Source organism: Ipomoea triloba, chromosome 4 (genome assembly GCF_003576645.1).
Source record: "Ipomoea triloba cultivar NCNSP0323 chromosome 4, ASM357664v1".
Taxonomy (NCBI): domain Eukaryota; kingdom Viridiplantae; phylum Streptophyta; class Magnoliopsida; order Solanales; family Convolvulaceae; genus Ipomoea; species Ipomoea triloba.
Window position 1 is genome coordinate 5,588,226 of NC_044919.1, and position 23,285 is coordinate 5,611,510.

Genomic DNA, 23,285 nt, shown 5'->3' on the forward strand with positions numbered 1-23,285 from the left:
AATTATTATATATTCAAGATTGTCAAAAGATCAAGCCAAATTCACCATTATTATAGAGGCTAAATTAGAATGTTTTGTTGAGTTCATGGTAGAATACTCTAGAGGAAATTGTATAAGACTTGATGGAAGAGTCTGAGCCCTCCCTTGATTCAATTATATATAGTCTTTTAAAGTATGAAGAATGAGGATTTTATGGTGACATGCATAATGGTAAATTCACTTAATTGGTTATTCATGGCCATTCATAGCGGAACAGTGATTATTCATAATGAATAATCATAGAATAATGGCTATTCAATTCGTGGTGAATAACTGATAATAGTGGAGTAATATTCCAATGGTTACTTTGATCGCAATAATAACTTTTCAACTAGTTTCGGAGATTGGATTATCACTCTATTTTGTAGGTCACCCTTGTTGTTAGGCCTACTAATTTAAGTCTATTAGGTCGAGAGACCTATCCCATTAGTAATAATTAACACATTTTTTTGTCCTAAAATGACTAACTTGTCATATAGCAAATGAAACACATAAAATGTCTAAGATGTTGTAAGAGCATGAAGGAGATTATTGGTATATAAAAGGAGATGTTATGCTTCAGATGCTACGGATTTTGGTTGCTTTACTGCCGGAATAGTCTGTTGGGCGGTGGCCGGCAGTGAGCTTCTGGCTCCCGGAGCTGAAGAGGAAAGGGAAAATTGAAATGGGATTTGGAAGATGATAACAGTGATAAGCATGGGCATAGAGAATAGATGTACAGAGAGGGAAGATTTTGCAGATAAGGAATGGAAAGAAGCGTATAATTGTATATGTTTGTATCCCACATCGGAAGTCATAGAAAAAGAAGAGGAAGAGAAGAATATAAAAGGAGAGGTGGGTGAAGCTTTGAAGACTTAAAAAGGGTCGGTTGGCTAAATATGCCACATTCGCCCGCTGGGTGAGTGCTGTATGGCTATCAAGACATATGGCCGACATAATTTGTGGAACCTTATAGGATTGGCTCCTTGGCCGATCCTCTTATAATCTTTTAATATTTCTCCTAGTCCGAAATTTATAATTCTGTTGATTTGAATGGACTAATTTTGAATTTATTAGGGAAGGCTAGTTTGAATTTAAACGGGCTGACTTTTTTTTTTTTAAAAAATAAAAATAAAAATTAGGGGTTCATTTGAAAATCTAGAAGTTATTTTGGTCAGCAGAAATTTGATAGAAAATGTTTTCTAATTTTTTTTAGCCGGGAAGACATTTTTCGAACTCTTTATTTTCATCACTCTTCCCTCTCTTCTTTTTTAAATTAGTTTTTAAATTATTATTATTCTTTTATAAGTTAGTTTTCAAATTATTATTATTATTACCACAACCATTAAACCACCATAACCACCACCACACTACAATACAACCACAACATCGCCATTTACCGCCACCACCACTACCACATGATCCCCACCACCAATACCACCACCACCACCAACACCACCAGCACAACCACCACTCATACCACTACCACCGCCGCTACCGAAATCACCATCATCACCACCACTGCCATCAACGTAAACACCACCACCACCACCACTACGACATTGCCACCATTACCACATATTATTATTATTATTATTATAACAAATAATATATATTCACTTTCATAAAAATGAATTAAATAGAAAAAAAGTATAATTTTTGAAAACACCAAAAAAAAATCTAGAAAACATTTTCTAAGTTTCTAAACCGACCCTAAAAGAAAGACGTGTGTGATGGCTGTCAAGATCCAAAGCATTCTTAGTCGCTTTGAACCAAATGAGACATTCCAATACCTCCAGTAGATTTTGTACACCAATCCTCTTCCATACTCAAATTTCATCCATTTAATATTGAGAAGAACAGTGGTTATATTCCTTGGTTTGTGTAGTATTGCTCTTAGGAAAAGGCAACAATGAAAAACACCTAAGATGACAAGAATGAATGCAAGTTAAAAATTACAGTAGAAAATCTAAAACACCATTAATTCATAGTTTCAATAAGTCGCAACATTAACCTGGAAGAATAGGATAATCAAGAAGAGGAAGAAAAATATGGGATTGAGATTCCAGAATGCCTAACATAAATATTACTACAAAAAAAATAATAATGATTTGTGTAAATCAGTCATCAAAACACGGTCCCCAACCACTGGAAATACACAAAACGCTGACGAGTCTTCATCGACGCTACACATCTAAGCTGCCTTCGACTTGGGCGCTTTCTTCTTGAGTTTCCTCCTCGAGATCGAGCCCTTCATTCCCAGGAAATAGAGCAGCGCACCAAAAAGCGCCACGTTCTGCCAATCAACGCAGACACAATAAACATCGGTGCTAAACAAACGCGTTTCGGAAACTAAGAACGGAGTAGAGTAATGACGACATTAACATACCTGCAGGAAGTCTTGGAGGAGAGTGAAAAACTGCGGCTCTCCGAATTTGTAGTTGTAGAAGTCGAAGAGAATGGGAGTGATGTAGAGCAAGTAAAACATCTGTGCACATAAAAAGGAATAAATATTCATCCGATTGAGAGATAATTGACGAGCGTTGAATAACTTCAGAACAAACTTTACCAGTAGATAAGCGCCGAAAGGGCTGCCAAATACGAATATGAGACCTCCCGCTCCTTTTAGCACCAACGAGGCTGCAACAACATGCTTAACCTGCAAAACATCATGGATACATCAAACAAAATAGAACGAAATCAAATCAAATCAATATAACACGTTAGATTTGTCGAATCAAATTGGAAGTAAAAGTTAGGCAAGCCCATACATCAACATTTGCTGGCCCTTCCCCGAGCTTGGAAGCAAGAAATCTCTTGACAACAACCAGCTTGGGATCCAGTTCTTTTGCAGCAGGCCCGCCATCCAATCCAAAGTCGTTATACCTACAATATTAAGTTAGGAGTTAAAACACAAATCGAATACTTATAGTGTAAAAATTTCAAATTTTGGATTTGAGGAGACGAGAATTAGCACATTAATCAATTTTTACTGACAACATAAGTGGCATTACAATATTAATCTAACCCCTCCCATATTGAGCTCAGGACATTAATGCTTGGGACTATGACATCTATCTCATTCATAATATTGGAAACGTATAACAATCAAAGGATTTTGAAATTGAGTAATTCCTGGAAATTAGGAGGTGTTGAAAACAAAGAAGTTGTTTGAGGTTCTCTTATCACTTCAATCTTTTTTTGAGTACTACTGACTTTGTTACAATGTAGTATCTGTTCATAACTACTTTTTCAACCTACTTAAGCACAAAGAGTCAGTACCGCTCTCACTGGGGCCCGAACCCATGACCTCTCATTTGAGAGAGCCACTTCGTGTCACTAGACCACAAGGTATAAAGAAAAGTTCTGTCGCAGTAACATTGGCTAGATATTTCTGGTAACTTTATCTTAACTTGAACTATCCACAGGAGAAAATAAACATGCTTATTAGAGAGAGAATTTGCTATTAGAAATACAGTGGGTTAAATCCCCTAAAGATGGAAGGTTAATGCCTTCAGGTTTTTGGAGTTGATTGGCGAAAACAAGACCCAAGGTTATTCTGAATTTCTGACACAAACTGCTAATCACATGCACAGGAGAGGATGAGCTAAGGTGATTCTAACACCCGATGAACACAATGCAAAGGAGAGGCAACATATTACTAGACGAGATTACAGAAATGGAAATGATATGTCATCAAGAATGCTAAATTATTTTAAAACGGAAAAAGACTCATCTGACAACATAATTAAGCTCTGATGCAGATTGTCCATTCACAGCCAGAGTCGAAAAGTATCAACCTTGGTTTAACCATTGGTTATGCTAAAAACACGACCTCCACAACCATGGTTTAGGAGAATTCAGCCAAAACACCATGTATTCAGGCATTTCAAAAAAGGTGAATTCAAGTGTACATGGGGGCCAAGTGATGGAAAAGGCACTGTATAGGAGACACTAATGAATTGACCATTTGGTGGACAGCATCAAGTGATAAAGCTAAAGCCGGGGCATGTATAGAAGCCCGGGGGTATTAGGTATGTGGAAAACTGAGAAAGATGAAACACAAATAAGACCTCAATAAAGAAAGCCAAGAAGCAACCTAATTGAGAATCCTGTTATAATTGCTGCCATACCACTCCCAAACAAATGTAAGTGTAGTGCATTTAGTAGCCTCACCTCTTCTATCAGTTTACACCGTTAACTTTTTTGGGAAAAAAATAAAGGCTCAAAGCATATCATACATAGCAATACTTTTCTTTTTCATAGTTGAAGTTCACTTTTACTTTTAGGTTAGAGCTACATCTGTGACAATTTTCCTGACTAGAAATTTGAACCTCTAACAGCAACAGATAGGAAGTAAATAACAACATACAAATTTGTTAAATCTTTATCCACAAAGGTGCAATTGTGCAAAGGTATAACCTAAATGCAGAATGTGTGTGTCTGAAATTTAAACATCCCTTTTCCACTTAAAAATAAAAATTAAATAAAGGAAGTTGACATGATAGCAAATGTATACAAGGACTGGAATTCATACAATCGAACATAGGCAAACTCTCCAAGCATATCAATCAATCCAAAGCAGGACTCTAAAGAAGCAAAACTATCATGTATCTGTCATACTACCCATATAAACATCAAAGTTTTAAATATTTGTCACCTCTAAATTTGCTTTAAAAAGTAGAGCTAATAACATACCAAATACAGAAAACAAATTTAAATAGTTAAGGTTCCCTTATTTGCAGAAGCTCAAAGATATTTTCTAGCTTAGACAAATTCCATTTCCTAAAAAGGCTACAGATTGAAAATTGATAAATAAGTAATACACAGATCACCGGAACAAGGCATATAATTCAAAAAGATTTAAACTTTTCTCATCTATCAAAACAAGCCGACAAAACCACCAGTACCCAGTAGCCACAATATACGCATACATCTATCTATCCAGTGTATTACAGCAACGAAATGGCTAAAAGAGCTGGATCTAACAGTACCCGTAAGGTTTCATGAAGCATATACCCATTATCATACGGAAAGAACGGTGCAAAACAACATATTGATGCAAAAACACATACAAAAAAAGGGTATAGTGGACAGATCTAGAAAGAGGAAGAAAGAGCATACATTTGCCAGGCGGAGAGGATGAAGATGGAGGCGAAAAGAACTCTCCCCAAGAACGAAAAAAACCCCATTTTTTTCGCCTTCTCTAGGGTTTCTGCTTCAGATGCTACGGATCTTGGTAGGTTTAGCGTCGGAAAAGTTCGGCGGTGAGAGTGAGCTTCTCGCTCCCGGAGCTGTGGAGCTGAAGAGAAAAAGGAAAAATAGAATTGGGCTTTCGAAGCTGCGTTGGTGGCTCCGTATTGGTTTTTTATTGAGAGCGGCAATTAATTTAAGGCTTTGTTTGGTACGTATTTTCCTTGTATTTTTTTTTTTTATTTAAAATGATAAGTGAATTATAATTATTCTAATTAATTAATAATCATCGCCCCCTAGCCCAGTAGGGGCAGTATTTACTTTTTGTTTTTCAGTAAGTTGAGAAAGTAGTTCACCATATTTAATAATAATAATAATAATATCATGGATTATTGGTGAATTGGGTGACTACGCTCTAAGTTAATAAGAAATTTATGTATCCGGAAAATATGACTACTAGTGAATTAGGAGATTTTATTATTAGTTAATAAGGAATCTATATATTCAATAAAATAATGACACGTCAATTAGTGATTAAGAAAGAGTATTTAATTATGTAAAGGTATCTTGTATGGCTTTAAAATTAAATCTATCAAAGTCATATTACCATAAATATTAACTCCACTAGCTAGGCAGCTTCTTCAAGGGATTAATTGATTGTTAAGCAAACTCAAATAATTGAAGAGATTACAGGCATGACAGATAAAATGTGTGTACATAATAATGGCTTTGGTGAAGTAGTGTATTGCAAGTTGAGGATATAAATAATAATTAATTACACTAAAATACAACTATTAATGATTTATCTTATTTGATTAGTTTCTTCTCCCAGAAGTTGAATCATCGAGCCAAAACGCTCTCCACGTTCTGGCCCAATAGAACATGTGAGAGGAGGTAAATCACGGTAACTTAGTGTCTCAGTAGACATGGTCAAATGCCGATGCGGACAAGGGATCTGTCCAAAAAATTTCAAACCTTGATTTTTTTTATTTTTATTTTTTCAAATATTGCCTACTAAATCACTGAGACTTCGTGTTGTTTGATTAGTTTTGATTATAGCATTTGAATAGCATTTGAATAATAAATTGAGTCAAATTACACCAAAATGACCTTAAGGAAATTAATGTTGTACGGAGTACTAACTTTGGTTGGGTACTTTTGTATCCTACGATGAAATTTGATACATATTACCATATTTGTTTGTCTATTTAAATTTTGCTATCTTACTATTGGATTCAAATATTTTACAGAGTACTAATTATAACTCATTACATTTTTTTCCACACTTTTGAATAATGGAATAAAAAATGAGGAAGAAAAAAATAAAAAAGTCATTGTCAATGCATTTGTGTGTGATATATATATTTATTTATTTATATATTTATACATTTTAATCTTAATTAATTAATTGATTCTGATTCCTATTTACTGTCAAACAAATAGATTTTTTTTTAAAAGATCAAACAAATAGATTGATTTTACTTAAACCGATTACCATTACCAAATATTTAATTTCAATTACCATTTCGATTTCAATGTTTGAACCAAATACCTCCTAAATTTCTTTTACTTGAATCACCCGTCAACCTTCTTTGTGTATTATTATTATTCTGTTTTGCAATAAAGAATAAATAGATATATTGGTGATGGATAGTGGATACTAGTGGGAAGGTGGCAAATTGGTGATCCTATTGCAGCCATATTATATGTATTTTTAAAATCAATAAATATATAATATTATTATGCACGAGGCAGGCAGCCTTAATTTGAATGATGAGAATTAACGTGCATTAGATTTAGATGTGTTCTCCACTCCACGTTATATGATTCCTAAACTTTGGCAAATCAAAAGTGGAAATTGCATTTTAGATCACCGCGGTGCAGTGTATGACTATAAACTAATTAATAAATTTGTATTATAAATATATAATAATTTAAATTTTTATTTAAATGAATAATATTCCTTAAGCAAAATGCCTCCTCTATCTTGAGTTTTTGCTTTATTGCGTTTTTATTATTAAAACATTTTTAGTATTTGATCTAACAAACTTTATTGCAAGTGTATAAGCTTTTAATTTTCTCCATATTATGCACCTACCATTACTTTCAGTTATATGGTTACGATCCATCTCTAACAAAGTTGTACCAATATATACTATGATGCACATAAATTGTTAAGGGGGAGCGTTTCTCACTTCTGTGTTATCTAGATTAATCGATAACATAATAACGAAAAGAAAGTCATTTGTAAACATTTTGATTATCTTGAGCTGATTATAGTTAAGTCAGTGAGGCCGTCTCTAAGTTCGATGCCCACAATCATTTTATTGTAGCTGGTTTTTGGGGAGCTCCAATGCTTTAGACATAACTAACATAGTGTCTCTCTAGTTTGTCGCTGTGCTCTGTACAATTTGTGTTGTATATAAGTACAAAATTTATGAAAAGTTTTATTACATGTACTCTCAATTCTTATTCCTTCACATTTACTTATTGATATGGCGGACATTGGTACGCTATCTTGTTCATGTAAGTCCCAGCAAGTAAAAGTGTTTACATCAAGATTTTAAGTATGAGAGTAAAGAATGAGAGTTGAGAGAATTAAAGCATGTACACCATCTCCCCCTAAGCTGGTAGTTGGACTGCACATATTATATTTATGCTCTCAGAGAGTACTTTTTTTTCTATCAAAACATATGCTATGAAAATATCATTTGGATGGGTCCATGATGACTAGGATGCCGTCTTCAAATTCCGCGTACAACTAAAAATGTCAGTCTCAACTCTCAACCACCAAAGCACAATAATCTCATCTCAAAACATATACTGTATATGCAATAACTTCTCAGCCAGCCATTATTCAAGAATTTCAAGTTCAACAAAAACACTATTCAACAAAAAAAAAAAGTTCAACAAAAACAGAAGAAAAGAGGTACAGCGAGCATTCCTAGCAATAATTACGTACTAGTGGTTTGCTAGATATGACTAGATCATCATGACCATATCAATAGAAGTAACATATGAAAAGATGGAGAAAAAGCTTATACACTTGCAAAGAAAAGCCCATCATTTTATTATAGTCCAATATAACATAATCTAACACAATATAATCTAAAACAGTATAGTCCTACATAACATAATTTACCAAAATATAGTCCAACATTACATAATCTAACACATTATATTCAACATTAATTAGTCCAACACAATATATATATATTTATATATAATCCATCGTAATGATTAAACATTATAATCATCCAGCCTAAAGTGTAACAAACCTGAGGTACCATCCAACCCTTTCTTGTAGTAATGTGTAACATACTCCTTCACAGTGACCTCTTTATAGATTGCTGGATTCTTATCCGACAATAACTCTTTCAATGGACCATATACTTTTGTTGCATTTCCTTCTCCAAAATGTGTCCTAAAAAAACTTGCCAATGAAGTCCTGGGTCCTATCTTCTGTGCCACCACTCTGTGCTGGGAACTTTTGAACTTGTCATTCGTGATCAACTGAAACAAAAGTAACAAACTTATGCATTAACCCACCAAAGCAATAAACTAAGTACATCAAATCAGCTTGGTTGGCATGAGTAGCCGTGCACACTTGTCCCTTAAGAGAGGTTGAGAATTCGAACCCCCTTTTTGTCAATCGTTATATCGTGGACGCTGATCCAATACATAGAATTTAACTTCATAATATACAGAATTCATGTTCAATATATCAAATTCTGTATATGAGACTAGGGTCCACAATGCACTCTGGACCAGCCCACAGTGCACTCTGGACCTGGTCCACAATGTAAATTACCCCTTCTTGTATGGAAAAACCAATTTGGCCAACACTTAATGTGTCTACTATAGTTAGGGTCTGCCCAGGATACCTTGTTAACTGACCCTAAAAAAAAAAAAAAACATGAATGTAGAAGGGACTTGCCTGTAGCAAATCACCAATGTTGACCACCACAGCTCCGGGTAGGGGAGGGACATCAACCCACTGGTTTTCATGGAGGACTTGAAGACCACCGATTTGATCTTGTATCAGAAGAGTAATGAAGCCACTGTCAGAATGGCTGCTAGTTGCAAATGTGAGTTGAGGTTGAGGGCAAGCAGGGTAGTAATGGCCTACTAGGAAAAGCCCCTCTCCACAACCCATTTTTTGTAGGTGGTTTTTGGGGAGCCCCAATGCTTCAGACATTAATTCTAGTAGACTTAGCCCCAGCCTCATCACATACTTTGAGTATTCCATCAGAACATCCCTGCATACTTGTGGCAATTCTTCAGGTTTTGGAGGATTAGGAGCCATAGTACAGTACATTGTGTCTCTCCAGTTTGCAGCTGGGGCTGTGTAGAAATCAAAATTCGTGTTGTATATAAACGGTTTGGTCGTATCTCGTGAATAAAACTGTTTCTTGACCTCTGTATCTTGCTCATGAAATCTGCGCACCCCATCAATCATTTCATCAATAAGTCCTGTGGGAATTCCATGATTGATTGCCTGGAAAAATCCCCAGGTTTCACAGGCTTCTCTGATTTGGTTGATGATTTCGTTTCGACAAGAACTTCATCCATCCCTTCTAAGCTTATTATGCTTGGAACCATAGGCTGAGTTCTGTCCCTGTTCGATTTTTCATCTGTCTGAAGATGATGATGATCATGAATGAATATTTGTGGGATTTTTGTAATCCCAGAATCCACAAGCCCCTTCACTCCCACTTTTGCATCATCAAACGCCTCTAGTTCACTTCTTCTGTCAAAAGTTGCAGGAATTTCTTTAGCTTCGCTTGTCATCACCATTATCCCTAGCTGTAGCCGAGAGCAAAGAGAAAGGGAACTCAACTCAAATTCTTGATAGTCTTATGAATGGTTGAGAAGTTACAGGACAAAGGTGTGTCTGCATTCATATGACTTTATTACCATTATTGTCATAATGTCCTTTGGTGGGGCATTATAGTCATCCTACTATACGTGGCATGTTAGATATGTGTCATTTTAGTGGACCCATTTTTGAAAAAGAGGCTTTGTCCAAGCACCATCTAAAAGACATTTGGTGGTACTTAATTCAGTCGATTATTAATCCAAGTCCGATACATTTGAGAGGATGTAAATCATTGCAACTCAGATGAATATAGAGGCTAGACCTTTGTTTACTGCACACAAGGAGTCCCTCACAAATCATTGCAACTCAGATGAACACAGAGGCTAGACCTTTACTTACTGCACACAAGAAGTCCCTCACTTTGAGAGGTTGCTCCCACACTGTCATTGGTGAGATTCGATTTCTGATTCTTTTTTCCAAAACTTCACTCCTGTGACCAACTGAGCTGCTCATGCGGACACCAAATTCAGTTCTTTGTTTGAAAGAGTTGTCGAATGAGAATCCAACAATCGTGTTGTTTGAAAGAGTTGTCGAATGAGAATCCAACAATCATTAAAGAGAGGTGAGACTCGATTCTTGGTCTTTTTCCCCAAACATTACCTATGTGACCAACTGAGCTGCCCACCAAATTTAGTTCTTTGTTTGAAAGAGTTGTTGTGGAATGAGAATCCAGCAATCTATAAAGAGATCACTCTGAAGGAGTATGTTATACATTACCACAAGAAAGGGTTGGATGGCACCTCAGGCTTGTCACATTTTAAGCTGTATGATCAAATTGTTTAATTCTTGCTTTTATCTTCACTGTATATATAGTACCTTTATATCATCTCAGTTATCTGCACTTTGTTTTTAGTTGCATAAAAGAGAATCCTTAGTTTTGTTTTGTCCTATGTTATTCTTGCTGTCAATTTAGCCTCTACCATTAATCTGTTGGAGAGTACAACCTAAATCCTTAACAGTGGGAGATAGCTTATCAAAAGAAGAAAATAGAGATGAAAGCTAGTGTATCCAATGTGGGGAAGAAGACTGGTTAAATTTCTCACATATTTATTAGAATGTAACAATTGGAAATTTAACAACAATTTGATAATGTTTGTGGCCACATGCCATGGTACAATAATCAAATGACTCGCGCTTCATTCTTCAACTTGTCAACAAGCTCGTCCACAGATGAGAGTATAATGCCTGCTTTTCTCTTGGGAGGCTCGGTGACTTGTACAATCTCCATATCAGATTTGATCTCCACGTTCAACTCCTCAGGAGTGATCTTCTTTATTGGCTTCGACTTTGCTTTCATTATGTTAGGGAGCGTTGCGTACCTTGGCTGGTTCAGTCTCAAGTCAGTGCTGTAGAAAAGGAAGCATAGAATCGTACTTATTTGACACTCGAGAGATTACCAAAGAGCGTAAGTGCCTAATCTGTTGCATAGTAATTTCAATACAAACTACCGGTAATACATATAAATTTGACCATCATTAGCCAAGTATATAGATATCTCAAGGGAATAATACAAAATCTGGGCAAATTGAATGTTAAATCAAGATATTATTTTCAAATCGGAAATCTTAGGATTAGAACAATCTGACAAGGGAACAGTTGAAAGACTCATTAAAGCAAGACTAAGTGCCAACCAGGATGGGATGAGAAAAAACAAATATTGATGGTTTCTTACGTGATTACTGCAGGTAGGTCCAAAGACAATGTTTCGATACCACCATCGACCTCTCTATCCACAGTTGCCACTTGTTTTTCTTTGTCCAGAACAACCTAGTGAAAGCATCATCAGAAACAAAAGCATAGTCTCGATCATTCACATAGGAGAAAAAATGAGAATAGGAAAAACGATGGAGTTAATTGCAACTGAAATAGCAACCATAAACGATGTATTAAAGTGCTTAAGGACTTCACGTGGCAAGTTTTAGAATTTGGAACACAAATACGCTAAATTATTAGAAAGAACATGAGAACATCTGCAAGTTTTCTTGAAGTATTTTGATTAAATTGGTCAACTTGACATAAAGATACTCGAGAAAACTTCCCACTTTGCTACTAAATATGGTCTTCGGATGACTCAAAGTGACTAGCTTACAAAGTCCAATACCAAATCTGGTCGATTTCAAAGTCAAGGACTAATCTCGTGCCTCAAGGCAAAAACTAGAGCAGACATTCAAGAAAGCAAAATCAGCCCAACGAGAGTAAAGTATTAGCAACTCAGGACCGACCATAAAAGCTCATGACACTATTATTTACCTAAGAACAGTGATTCTATCCTACCGGGTGCAAAATGGAAGCCTGGTCTAAAAGTGTTAACAGCACAAGATGCTAACCTTTGAAGCAAAGGTCCCTTGTGGCCATTGAAGAAGCCCCGCAACCATTTGACCAGTCTGATTGCAATCATCATCAATTGCCTAGAGAGAAAATAAGCAGTGTGATCAGACGTGATCAAACTGATAAACATTTCAAGCTACTAACTTTATCAAACTGATCTTAAAGTACAGAACACTACTAACAAAACAGATCATCATAGAAAACAATAAAGTTGGCTCCATGTTCTCCCTAATTCATATCTGTCCACAATACAATAGTACATTTCATGATTTTCATCAAAGCATTGATTTAGTGAATTCATAAAATTGATATCAAAATCAATAACAAGAATCCCATTTCTAAATTCACCATTAAATTTAAAGAGCAAGAATAAACAATAAACATTAAATTAGAGAAAATCAAGAAAAGGGAAGATTGGGAGAACCTGTTTGCCAAGGAGAAGAAGTCCAGGCTTCTCAATTTCAACAAGAGCTCTCAGGATCTTTGCAATCGAAAGCGGGTACAGAGACCCGGGCGCTTCAACATGGATCCCCCGGTCCGCGCCCATGGCTAACCCGGTCCGCAAAGTATCCACAGATTGGGTCGGGCCAACACTCACCGCCACCACCTCCGAAGCCAGGCCCGCTTCCCTAATTCGGAGCGCTTCTTCCAAAGCGATTTCGCAAAATGGGTTCATCGACATCTTCACATTGCTCGTCTCTACACCGCTCTAAGACCAAAATCAATTGAATGCATCATACAAAAAGTTCAGATTTTTTTGTTTCTTTGTTGTATCAGAATTATTTTCCGAGAAAGTTGCGATTACCTTATCTGGTTTGACTCGAATTTTGACGGCATAGTCAATGACTCGTTTGATGGCTACCATGATCTTCATGGTTGTACAGTGATTTTTGCAGAAATGGAGAAGACTGCCGTGCTGGTTCTGCTCTGATAAGCGTTTTGCTCTGCCACGTTACTGTTTAAGATTACTACGTTTGTTATTGTTATTGTCGTGGGCCTGAACAGTCCAATGTTAAATTTAGGCAATGTTTTCATGGACTTTCAAAAAGTTAATATGTTAGTAAACCCAAGAAATTCTTGGCCCAACACTAATGTAGTCTAATCGACCATGGTCTATTTGTAAGATGAATTGCTGACATAAAATTTATTTTTGGTATATTGATAGTCTGTTTGGTTCGCTGAAAAATATTTGAAAAGGAATGGAATTGAAATTCCATGGAAAATAAATTCTAAGAAAATGGATTCCATTGTCTGGTTGGTGGAAAAGAAATTACTGATAATATGAATTTCATGGTTGGGTTTGGAATGGTAAGGAATTATAAATATAAAAACCAATATACCCTTAACAATAATAACAATAATAAATTATATTACATTATCTATGTAATTAAGAAACTTTTATGAGAGTATAATAGTCTATCCATGTTATATTTTCTTCCCAAGTTATGCGGAAAATAAAATACCACTCTTTTCCTTAGAATTTGTTTTCCTCAACTTTCAGAAACTTCAATTCCAATGAAAAATATTTTTTTATCCAACCAAACAACATAAAACAAAATTTTTCTCCACTTTTAGTACATTGAATGTGATTTTTTGAAAATTTATTTTAATGTACTAAAATTTAATTTCTAGGTATATTGCTTAAAATGAACATTTAATACATTTAAAATAAATAATTTAATTTATTAAAAAAAAATTTAATATATTAAATGTGGTTAGCGATCGTTTTTCCTGTTCGAAGACCACATTTTTGTTCCCAATTTTTCTTCATTTGTTCTCCTTTTGCCAACAACAATATTTTTCCTTCTCAATATATCTCACATTTTGAAAATTGAGGGGTAACATTTACACCACTACTAATTCAGATGCTACATTAATAATTGGCATATTAGTGAGGGCATAAATTGCAAATTTTCCCTTTTAAAACTACATGGAATAGTACATGGGTGATAGAGATACTTTGATCAAAATAATAATAAAATGTATCCAAAGAATTACATCCAATTTAAATTCTTATTTGAAGTTCAATGAATGAATCTTTCCTTCTTCAACACCTAGACTTGGAGGGTAGTGAAAGAAGGAAAAAGAGGACAAGAATAAAATTAAACCATCCATTACGCCTCCTCCAAAAATCAACTCTGCAACCCCTTTCACAGCACACATGTAGTCTATACAATTACTCTCATTCTTCTTTTGCACAAGACTTCACCCTACCTTAGACCATTCTTAGTAGTAGGGGAAGAAAAAAAAAAACAAATTTAATTTTTTTTTTTAAAAAAAAAATTAAAATTACAATGCTGTCAGGCGCGCCTGACGCGCACTACACGCGCCCACATGGGCGCTGCTGTGCGCGAAATGCACACAGCAAGCATGTTGGTCTTTTCCCATCAGCAGTAAAGCACTGTACCAATAACCATGCCTTGCAGAAGAACTTGCTCTATTCTCTCTCCTACTTATCTCTCCTCAATGTGGCATACGATTGTTCCAAAAACCCTTCAATATCTATTGATATTGATGCTCTTAATAGCTCCACCAAGACCACTCCCATGTACATCATATTGCTAAATCAACATAGTGAAAATATTTAGCTTAGTGACAAATTAAAAGACTTTAATTTTATGGTTGAAAAATTGTTTAAAGTGGATGAAATTTTTAAGTAATGGTGGATGAAAATTTTATTACCTTAATAGAAATTCTAATTTTTAAATATTATTGACTTTATTACAATGCAGTATCTGTTCACAAAATTTATTTATTTTTATTATGTTTTTTTAATACTATTGACTTTATGCATTATCTAATAAAATAAATTTGCTGGTCCTAGGCCAAACATGAAACACCAATAGCTATAATGAATTTTAGAATAGTATTGCAACTTTTCGTTTTAAGTTTCCATGTAAAAATTATGTACTTATTCCTAATATTTTATTTTGAGAACAATAATTTCTATGAATTATTTTAGATCTTTAATAGTCTAAAAACCAATAGCTATAATGATAAGTTTTAAAAAAAAAGATTTTTTTTTGAAATATTTATGATTCTTGACAATGTAGTATCTGTTGTACAAAACATCGGAGTTTGATTTTTGTGACCATCAGTATTTGTTGTACAGAACATCGGAGTTTGATTTTGTGACCATCATTTGAAATGGTAATAAAGGTGTCATCACATTACATAGTAGTGAGCAAACCAAAAACAAAAGATATTTAATTATATAAAAAATCATTTATATGATTGATATTGTTTTTTCTTTTTAATTTTTTAGGGAATCATTTTCCCTTTTATTTTGGTAAAATCTAATTCTCTTTAATTTATTGATGATGAGACTCTAACTTTTCACACATTTGATAATTTTTTAATGAAAAAAAAATCATCCTATAAGAAAAATGTAGAATGTTCTTTCTCAACTCTAACCTTAGTCTTCATCTCTTGTTTACTACGACTAGAACTAACCATGGTCTGGCCTAACTTGGTCCTAGAAAATCGTTATATCTTTGGTTATGGTCTATTTTAAAATATGGACACCTTATACAAGTTCACTTTTAATATATTATATATTCATTTTTAATGCACTATAGATTTATTTTAACATTGTAGTATACTAAAAATAAACTTACAATATACTCAAATTAATAAATATATATTAAAAATATAATAAACACTAGAAATGAATGTGTATTACACTAAAAATAAACCTGAGAAATAGATTCTAAGGTCCACAATACAATTAGCTGGTCTTAGGCCAAACCAAGTCTTGAAAATGTGACCTAGACTAGTGATCACCTTTACCAACTTCAAACATCTTGTCTGTAAGGACAGTCCAGGTGGTAAGAATGTTTTATCTACAACTAAGAGGTTGGCGGTTCGATCCTCAAACCCAGGCTTCCTTGTGGTACTTTGTCGACTAGGGTCACAGGGCAAGGAGAAATTAAAAGAACTTCAAAGATCTTATTGATATTTCTTTAAAGTTTTCTCAACACTAAAAATTCATAATAAACACTTGAGAAATTAATTAAAATGCAATAAAATTTGTTGGTATCAAGACTGAAACGAACCACTTTTGTTTATTAGTTGTTTTGCTGATAAAATTTTGAAACATCTTAGAGCATCCTTAATTATAGTTTTTAGCACAAATTTTTAAGTGCTTACTAGGAGAGAAAACATGTGAGATAGAAGAGAAAGAAGAAGAAAAAACAAAAGAAGAAATAAGTAGCACAAATAACACGCCAAGTGGGCGGTGCGTCTGGGTGGGGGCTCCTGGTGCGCGTACGCACCAGGGAGCTGCTTTGTTAGTGGAGTCCATTATGCCTGCAAACTTCAAGGTGTTTGCAGGAACACCTTGAACACTCTCTCTCCTCCCTCTTTCATCCACATCAGTCTTGAAACCTGCAAAAATCATCTAAAATCTCCCTATTAAAATGCTCTCGTGGACTTACGGTTTTTCAATTGTCCTATTGCTATCTCCTTGTCATGCATACACAATTCATAATAAACTACCATGACTACCCAAACATAGTAAGAAATTAATAAATGCGCGAGAGAGTTTTTAAACATAAAAATACAAAACACAACAAAATTATTACTTCCCCAACAAATTTGAATTATTAGCATATTTTAATGTAAACAACTCATTTTCCCTAGATCAGGGGCAAGTTGTCTGTTCTGTCACACTGCCCCCACACATTTCCGATGTTCCCGTTTACTAAATTAACCTAAGTTTGGATCAAACATGCATCTCTGCACAGAAGACTGTCATAGGACCCAAAAAACACACATATGTGGTCAAAACTCAAAACCATTTTACCCTTTTGATTTGTCTTGGGATTGGAACAGTATAGGAATTAGCTAGGTTGTTTGTTGAATGTTGACTACAAGGAGGTGCAGGTATGGGCAGCAAATGGCTATGTGGGCAACACATTTCATTTCATGTTTTTTCAACACTACAAATTGACCCATCCTTACTGGCAATCAATTTTCTGTATCAATGGGGACACCCACTACTGAATCATGGACCAATTTTTGAACTCTTGCAGTCTACTTAACTTGACTAAGGGGGCATTTACTCGTTCAAATTGAATTACCTCAATTTTAAAATTTCAAGTATCACCAATTATCTAATTATTATTAGTATAACGGTATTAATATTGATTTGTGTCAAATATAATAAATTTATGATATGCTTGCACCGGATTATACTCAATACAATAAGAACTAGTATCTAGTGCATGCTATCAAGTATAATATGGGTTGAGAGCAACCCCACTCAAGTTGCTCAAATTGGTAACTAACTAATCGGTATAATAGTATTAATATTGATTTGTGCCAAATACAATAAATTTATAGTATGCTTGGTTGCACTGGATTTCACTGAGTACGTACAATAAGAACCAGTATCCCGTGCATGCTATCAGATATACTATGGGTTGGGAGCAACCCCAGCTAAGTTGCTCAAATTGTTAATTTAACGATCACAATGTTACAAGTTCGAAGTCAAAGCGGCCTACTGGCCTTTTTTTTATTTCAACCGGTCAATTATGAGCAATATAGACTGGTTACCTCCTTGTGGTCTTTTGCTAGCCAGAGTCATACGGCAGAATTTACTCAATACATACCTCTGAATATATAGTTATTGCCAATTTTCCTTGTTACTCTATACAAATTAGTATGGTGTAAATTATTATGAATTATGAATTTAATGTTAGTAGAGTGGAGGTCTAAATTATTGTTGTAAACAACCTATAATCTTCCAGCTAGAAAATGATGTATAATTAAGGCATAACTACTGAATCAAACATTTTCCTACCACCACCAACCCTAGAATTGAAAGGAGAAAGAATCATTGGGAGAAGAAAGGAGAAAGAATCTTAATGAGTTTGGTATATGGTAGGAGTGGCACCCACCCCCACCCCACAAAATTCCCAGTTCTCCCAAATTGAATCTCTCCAGTTATCAACCTCTACTGTTGTTGTTTTAAGTTCTAAAAAGGAAAAAAGAAAGAAAAACACAATGATTTAAAAGAGTTAATGATTGAAGATTTAAATTAAACACAAAAATATGAAATGGGGAATTGATGGGAAAATATAAAGATAAAGGTTGGTTAAAGAAATGATGACTATAATCATGGCAAAATGTCAAATTGGACCACTGGTCCTTCCTGCCAAGAGCTTAATAAAAAAGTTAAATAAAATCAATGCCCACAAACTAATCTTCTCTGTACTCTGCAAGCAAGTCTAAACTCACTACATGATCTACGTCTATAACTATTCTAATAAAAAAAATAATAATAATACAGAAATAAATAAATAAAAACAAAAAGAGCAAGATGATAAAGAGAATGGTTATCGACTCCTGCTAGCTCAAGTGACAGACCACTTAATAAGTGGCCGTTTCCAGTAACAAATTACTTGAGTCATTTGCGATTTACCTCCTTCAGCGATTCTATTGGGTCCCGGGGCCTAAGGGTCCTGGTGAACTGGTTGAACTGCATTTCTTGATCCCCATCCATGCCCAAATGAGAAAAATGATCTTTTAATTCTGCTGCTACTGCCACTTTCGCTAAGATCATTAACCTCAGGAATCGAACTATGTTGTTGAACAATTTCTTGAACGGCGAGGAAAAGCTGCCGGTCGGCGGCGGAATCCATGGAGAAAGATCGGCGAATGGGCTGAATTTTGGCGAACTGTTCGTCTTTGTGTCTGATGTCAATGCACTCGTCGCCGAAGCTGGAAACGTGGGCGAAGTTTTTGGGCTTTTTCCGGGAGATTTTTGGTCGTGGGGAGGGAGTGATTGAGATGGTTGATGATAATTCGCCCGAGTGGATCACTAATGATTGATTGGAATTGGTGTTATTATTGCGGCGATCATGAGTGCTTATCTCGATCACAACGTAGTCATCATCCTCGGTACTAGGATTAATGTTCAAGATTGGATCTTGCGGGGTGGTGGCCGGAGCAATCATGAACGCGGCGGCGGCGGCGCGTGAGGAAATGCTGTTTCGGCAGAGTGGGCAGTTGGCGTTGCTCTGAAGCCAAATGTCAATGCAATCAATGTGGAAGACATGGCCGCAGTTCGGAATCATCCTCAGCTTCTCCGTTTCTTGAAATTCGCTCAGGCAAACCGCGCATTCACACGCCGCCGCCGCCGTGGCGGCGTCGGCGTCGGCGGTGGCGGGTTCTTTCTTGTACTGAAAAATCGGGATGGACCGGATCGCGGCCTCGTCGAGGCCGCGGTTCTCCACCGGCGGGGAGAAAACGGCGAAGGGCTCATCCACGCGCCGCCGTCTGGAAAACGAAAACCGCCGGAGGAGGTCAATTCGGTGCCAGTTTAAGCAGCATTTGATGACGAAGACGTAGTAGCTGACCAGCAACAAGCCGGTGGCGAGAATTCCGATAATGGCGACGGCGATTATCGGGAAACCGGCGTGATGGGAGTGCAGAGGGGCGGTGAATATTGAACCGGCCGGCGGTGCCGGCATGGGAGAAAAGCTCCGATGACCCATGGCTCGCGGCTAATTAAATTCGTATATTTGGTGGCCTATAAAACACGTAAATGGTTGGGTGTTGAATGCGCATTAGCTTTTTAAGGAAAGAAAGTTTTTTGTCATTTTTTAATGTTTCAGAAGATGAGGTGAGAAGTAGTGTGAAAGACTTGGGGAGAGAGAGAGAGAGAGAGAGAGAGAGAGAGAGAGAGAGAGAGAGAGAGTTATGAGGTTTTGTACTATGGAAGAAGACTTTGAAAACTTAGGAAATGAATTAACGTGTACATGTGGACTATGGTGGGTAGGGGACTACCTTTATGGTGAAAAAACAACATAGAGCTAGGTTAGACCACCTAGAAGTACTCTAGTAGAGGTGACAAAACTTGCCATCACTCTATTGAAAATTTTTATATTAGTTTTTATTATATCATAATATCATTGATGAATACTTCTAATGTTGGTTGGGTTTTAATGTTTTAATATAAGGGTATTCATTCATGTGCTGAGAGAAGAGTAAAAATGTGCAGATTATCTGGTTAATTTTGAGTAAATGGTCACTTGAAAGATTAAAATATTGGAGGATCCACCTGACGAGATGAATGAGCTTCTTCAAACTAATGCGGGAGGAGCAATGTTTAGAAGAATTACATAGTCGTTGCGTGGGTTGTGTTGTTTCTCACCAAAAAAATAACTTGATTCATGTTTGGTTAGTATAGAAAATACTCAAAATATGATCAAAGTCAAACCTTACTAATTGTATTTATTTGTTCACACACGGAGCTTAATTGGTATTCAAGTAATAAGATTGTGGGTTCTTTTTTTTAAAAAAAAAAAAAAAGATTGTGAACATGAAAATACTTAAAAGGGACATTAGTAAGAGCATTGAATATTACTCTTCCTATTTTGTAAAAATTATTTTAGATGTATTTGACATGATTCTTAAATTTAAAAGTTACTTCAGATTTATTTAACATAATTAAAAAAAAAACAAATAAGATGTTAATGGTGTATAAAATTTTCTCATGTGTGGAGAAAAATAGTAATGCAATGGTGTGAAAAGTAAAATTTGCAGGTATAAGAGGTGCATAGGGAATATTTGTATGCCACAGCCTCCATTAAGAAAAGTAAAATCTTGTTTAAAAAAAAAAATAGAAAAATAAAAATAAAATGGGGTCGGCAAGAAAATATTTTTCTTACACCTGTATGTCTGCAGAACTGCTGATTACATGTCATCAGTATTATATTATACACTTCAAAAATAAATTAAATAAATGAATAAGTAACAGTATGGCATGAGGTACAGACACTTTGTTTTTCTTTTTATTTTTCTTTTTTGGTGAGGGGAAAGGGGGAGGAGGGTGGCGGCGACAGTCCACCGTCCACCGTCTATGACTTTTGCACATCAGCAACTTAAATGTATTTTCTTTTAATTGCAAAAATACAAATAAATAAATAAAAAGGAAAGATTGATCATTCAAACGTTAGCTTGACAATTTGTAAATTTGTTCCCACCAAGGTGGACTGTGGTCTTTGAGTAAGATAATTAGAAATGCTTGTGAATGTATAAACGTACGGATGCCGACAATTACTTTATAATTTGAGTTTTTTCACTAAATTTTATTTATCATCCTCAATAGATATGATTTTTTATTTTATTTTTTAATTTTTAGGTGACAACGAGGAGAGGGAGGAGTGAGAGAAAAAAAAAAGGTGAAAAATAAAAAGGAAACAAAAAATAAAACAGACTAATATTACGCGCCTAGTAGGCACGTGTTCGCTCAACGCGCAGATAGTTATTGCTTTTGTTTGTTTTTTCTTTATTGACGGGATACACTAAAAATCACTACTTGCAGGAGTAAATTCCACTTAAAAATCATGTTTCTCAATAATATAAAACTCATTACTTGGTTTTTTTCATGTACAAAATTTTCTTAAAAATCGCTAATGGGAATGTCCGTTATTAGCGATAAATTGGGATTAAGACATAGATAAACAACTCATTAGTTCCTAACGACCCTTCCAAATGATTGACGAGATTCAATTTGGTAGAATGTATGGAACCTATTACAACATGGAATGACAGTATATGCAGCCACCAAACAGATTATAACCTTGATTTTTTTCATTGAATTGAACAACCCTTTTTAATCATTAATTGTTAACTAATTGATTATTTTAAGTTTTAAAGTTGCATTGACCTTTAATTTTTAAATTCACCAATCATTTTACATTTATTTTGAACATTTAACAATTTTTTTTATTTGATATTGGACCAGAGGTCCCCTTATTATACACATTAGCAAAATAAATACTTGCACTATAACTATAAAATTACAGGTTAATTATTAGTTATTTCTTTTATAAATTTCTCTTCCGCTATTGACTATTTAGCTTGTACAAGAAATATAATGTCAACTATGCATTTTAAATCTATATATGTTCTTCATTTATTTGCTTATAAGTTGGATGAATTACTTATTTACTTGTATCATTTTTTTCTAGGAAAATTGTAATATTAGTTTATGAGTTATAAGGTAAGTGTAATTTTTGTCCCTAATTAATATGGAATTACAATAGTATCACTTAATTAGTCACCACACATATTTAGTTCTTATTCCGATGGATGCTGTTATTTTTGACCGAATGACTCACACATATTTTTGACATTAGTTATAATCAATAACAAATTAGTAACTTTTGAATATCACAAAGTATTTCTTGCAACTATTAATGATTCTAGTTTTCACATTACGAGTACCATAGACCCCAACAAATGCTCTATTTTCCATCTAGAATCAACTAAATCATCAATCAAGATCATCTCTAATGAACTTATTGGGGATAATAGAATTGTATATTGATTTCAGTTTTTGTATATTGATTTCTGTTCCAAAAAAATCAAATTGATAATAGAATTTCATTGTCTATATCAGTGTTTAGATTTTTCGTTAAAAACAACACTATCCATCAAAATAATGACTAAATACACAATCTTAGTGACTAATTGGAGGGTACTATAGCAACTCCATATTAAGTAGGGAACAAAATGACATGTTTTAAAACACGGGAACTAAAACTACAATTATTATTCCACATACAATATTTATACAATTATTACAATCAATTAACATATCAATATACAAAAATTACAATATTGTTCTAATTAGGAAAATGTTGGTTTTGTCTTTATCCACACAATAGGAATGGATGTGATTTGCAAATTGACATCCATTTTCACATGATTCTTTAATTTCTTTAACTCCATTAGTTTCGTGGGGTCCAATTTTTAAAAAACTAAAGTTAAATGTTATTGATGTTGTTGTTATAATATATATATATATATATATATATATATATATATATATATATATATATATATATATATATAT

The 23,285-nt window shown here is 34.8% G+C and overlaps 3 protein-coding genes, 1 non-coding gene and 1 pseudogene across 4 annotated transcripts; 1 reads left to right on the forward strand and 4 right to left on the reverse strand.

Moving 5' to 3' along the window:
* Positions 1-895: 895 nt before the first annotated feature.
* On the forward strand, positions 896-1,020 carry LOC116018046. Its single transcript, XR_004098080.1, has one exon. It is a non-coding gene; the product is annotated as a U11 spliceosomal RNA (small nuclear RNA).
* Positions 1,021-1,947: 927 nt separating this feature from the next.
* LOC116015403 lies at positions 1,948-5,378 on the reverse strand. Its single transcript, XM_031255454.1, has 5 exons — positions 5,143-5,378; positions 2,790-2,904; positions 2,588-2,677; positions 2,408-2,506; positions 1,948-2,314 (listed from the first exon to the last, which is right to left on the reverse strand). The coding sequence occupies exons 1-5, from the start codon at positions 5,208-5,210 to the stop codon at positions 2,213-2,215; spliced, it is 474 nt and encodes a 157-aa protein (XP_031111314.1). The 5' UTR covers positions 5,211-5,378; the 3' UTR covers positions 1,948-2,212.
* A 2,879-nt stretch (positions 5,379-8,257) lies between these two features.
* On the reverse strand, positions 8,258-10,103 carry LOC116015371 (annotated as a pseudogene).
* Positions 10,104-11,102: 999 nt separating this feature from the next.
* LOC116015351 (electron transfer flavoprotein subunit beta, mitochondrial) lies at positions 11,103-13,361 on the reverse strand. The gene is made up of 5 exons (XM_031255390.1): positions 13,224-13,361; positions 12,843-13,127; positions 12,418-12,498; positions 11,763-11,857; positions 11,103-11,436 (listed from the first exon to the last, which is right to left on the reverse strand). Exons 1-5 carry the CDS (start codon positions 13,290-13,292, stop codon positions 11,211-11,213), a joined length of 756 nt encoding a protein of 251 aa, XP_031111250.1. The 5' UTR covers positions 13,293-13,361; the 3' UTR covers positions 11,103-11,210.
* Positions 13,362-18,511: 5,150 nt separating this feature from the next.
* On the reverse strand, positions 18,512-20,121 carry LOC116015614 (RING-H2 finger protein ATL16). Its single transcript, XM_031255723.1, has one exon. The coding sequence runs from the start codon at positions 19,915-19,917 to the stop codon at positions 18,874-18,876; it is 1,044 nt and encodes a 347-aa protein (XP_031111583.1). The 5' UTR covers positions 19,918-20,121; the 3' UTR covers positions 18,512-18,873.
* Positions 20,122-23,285: the final 3,164 nt, after the last annotated feature.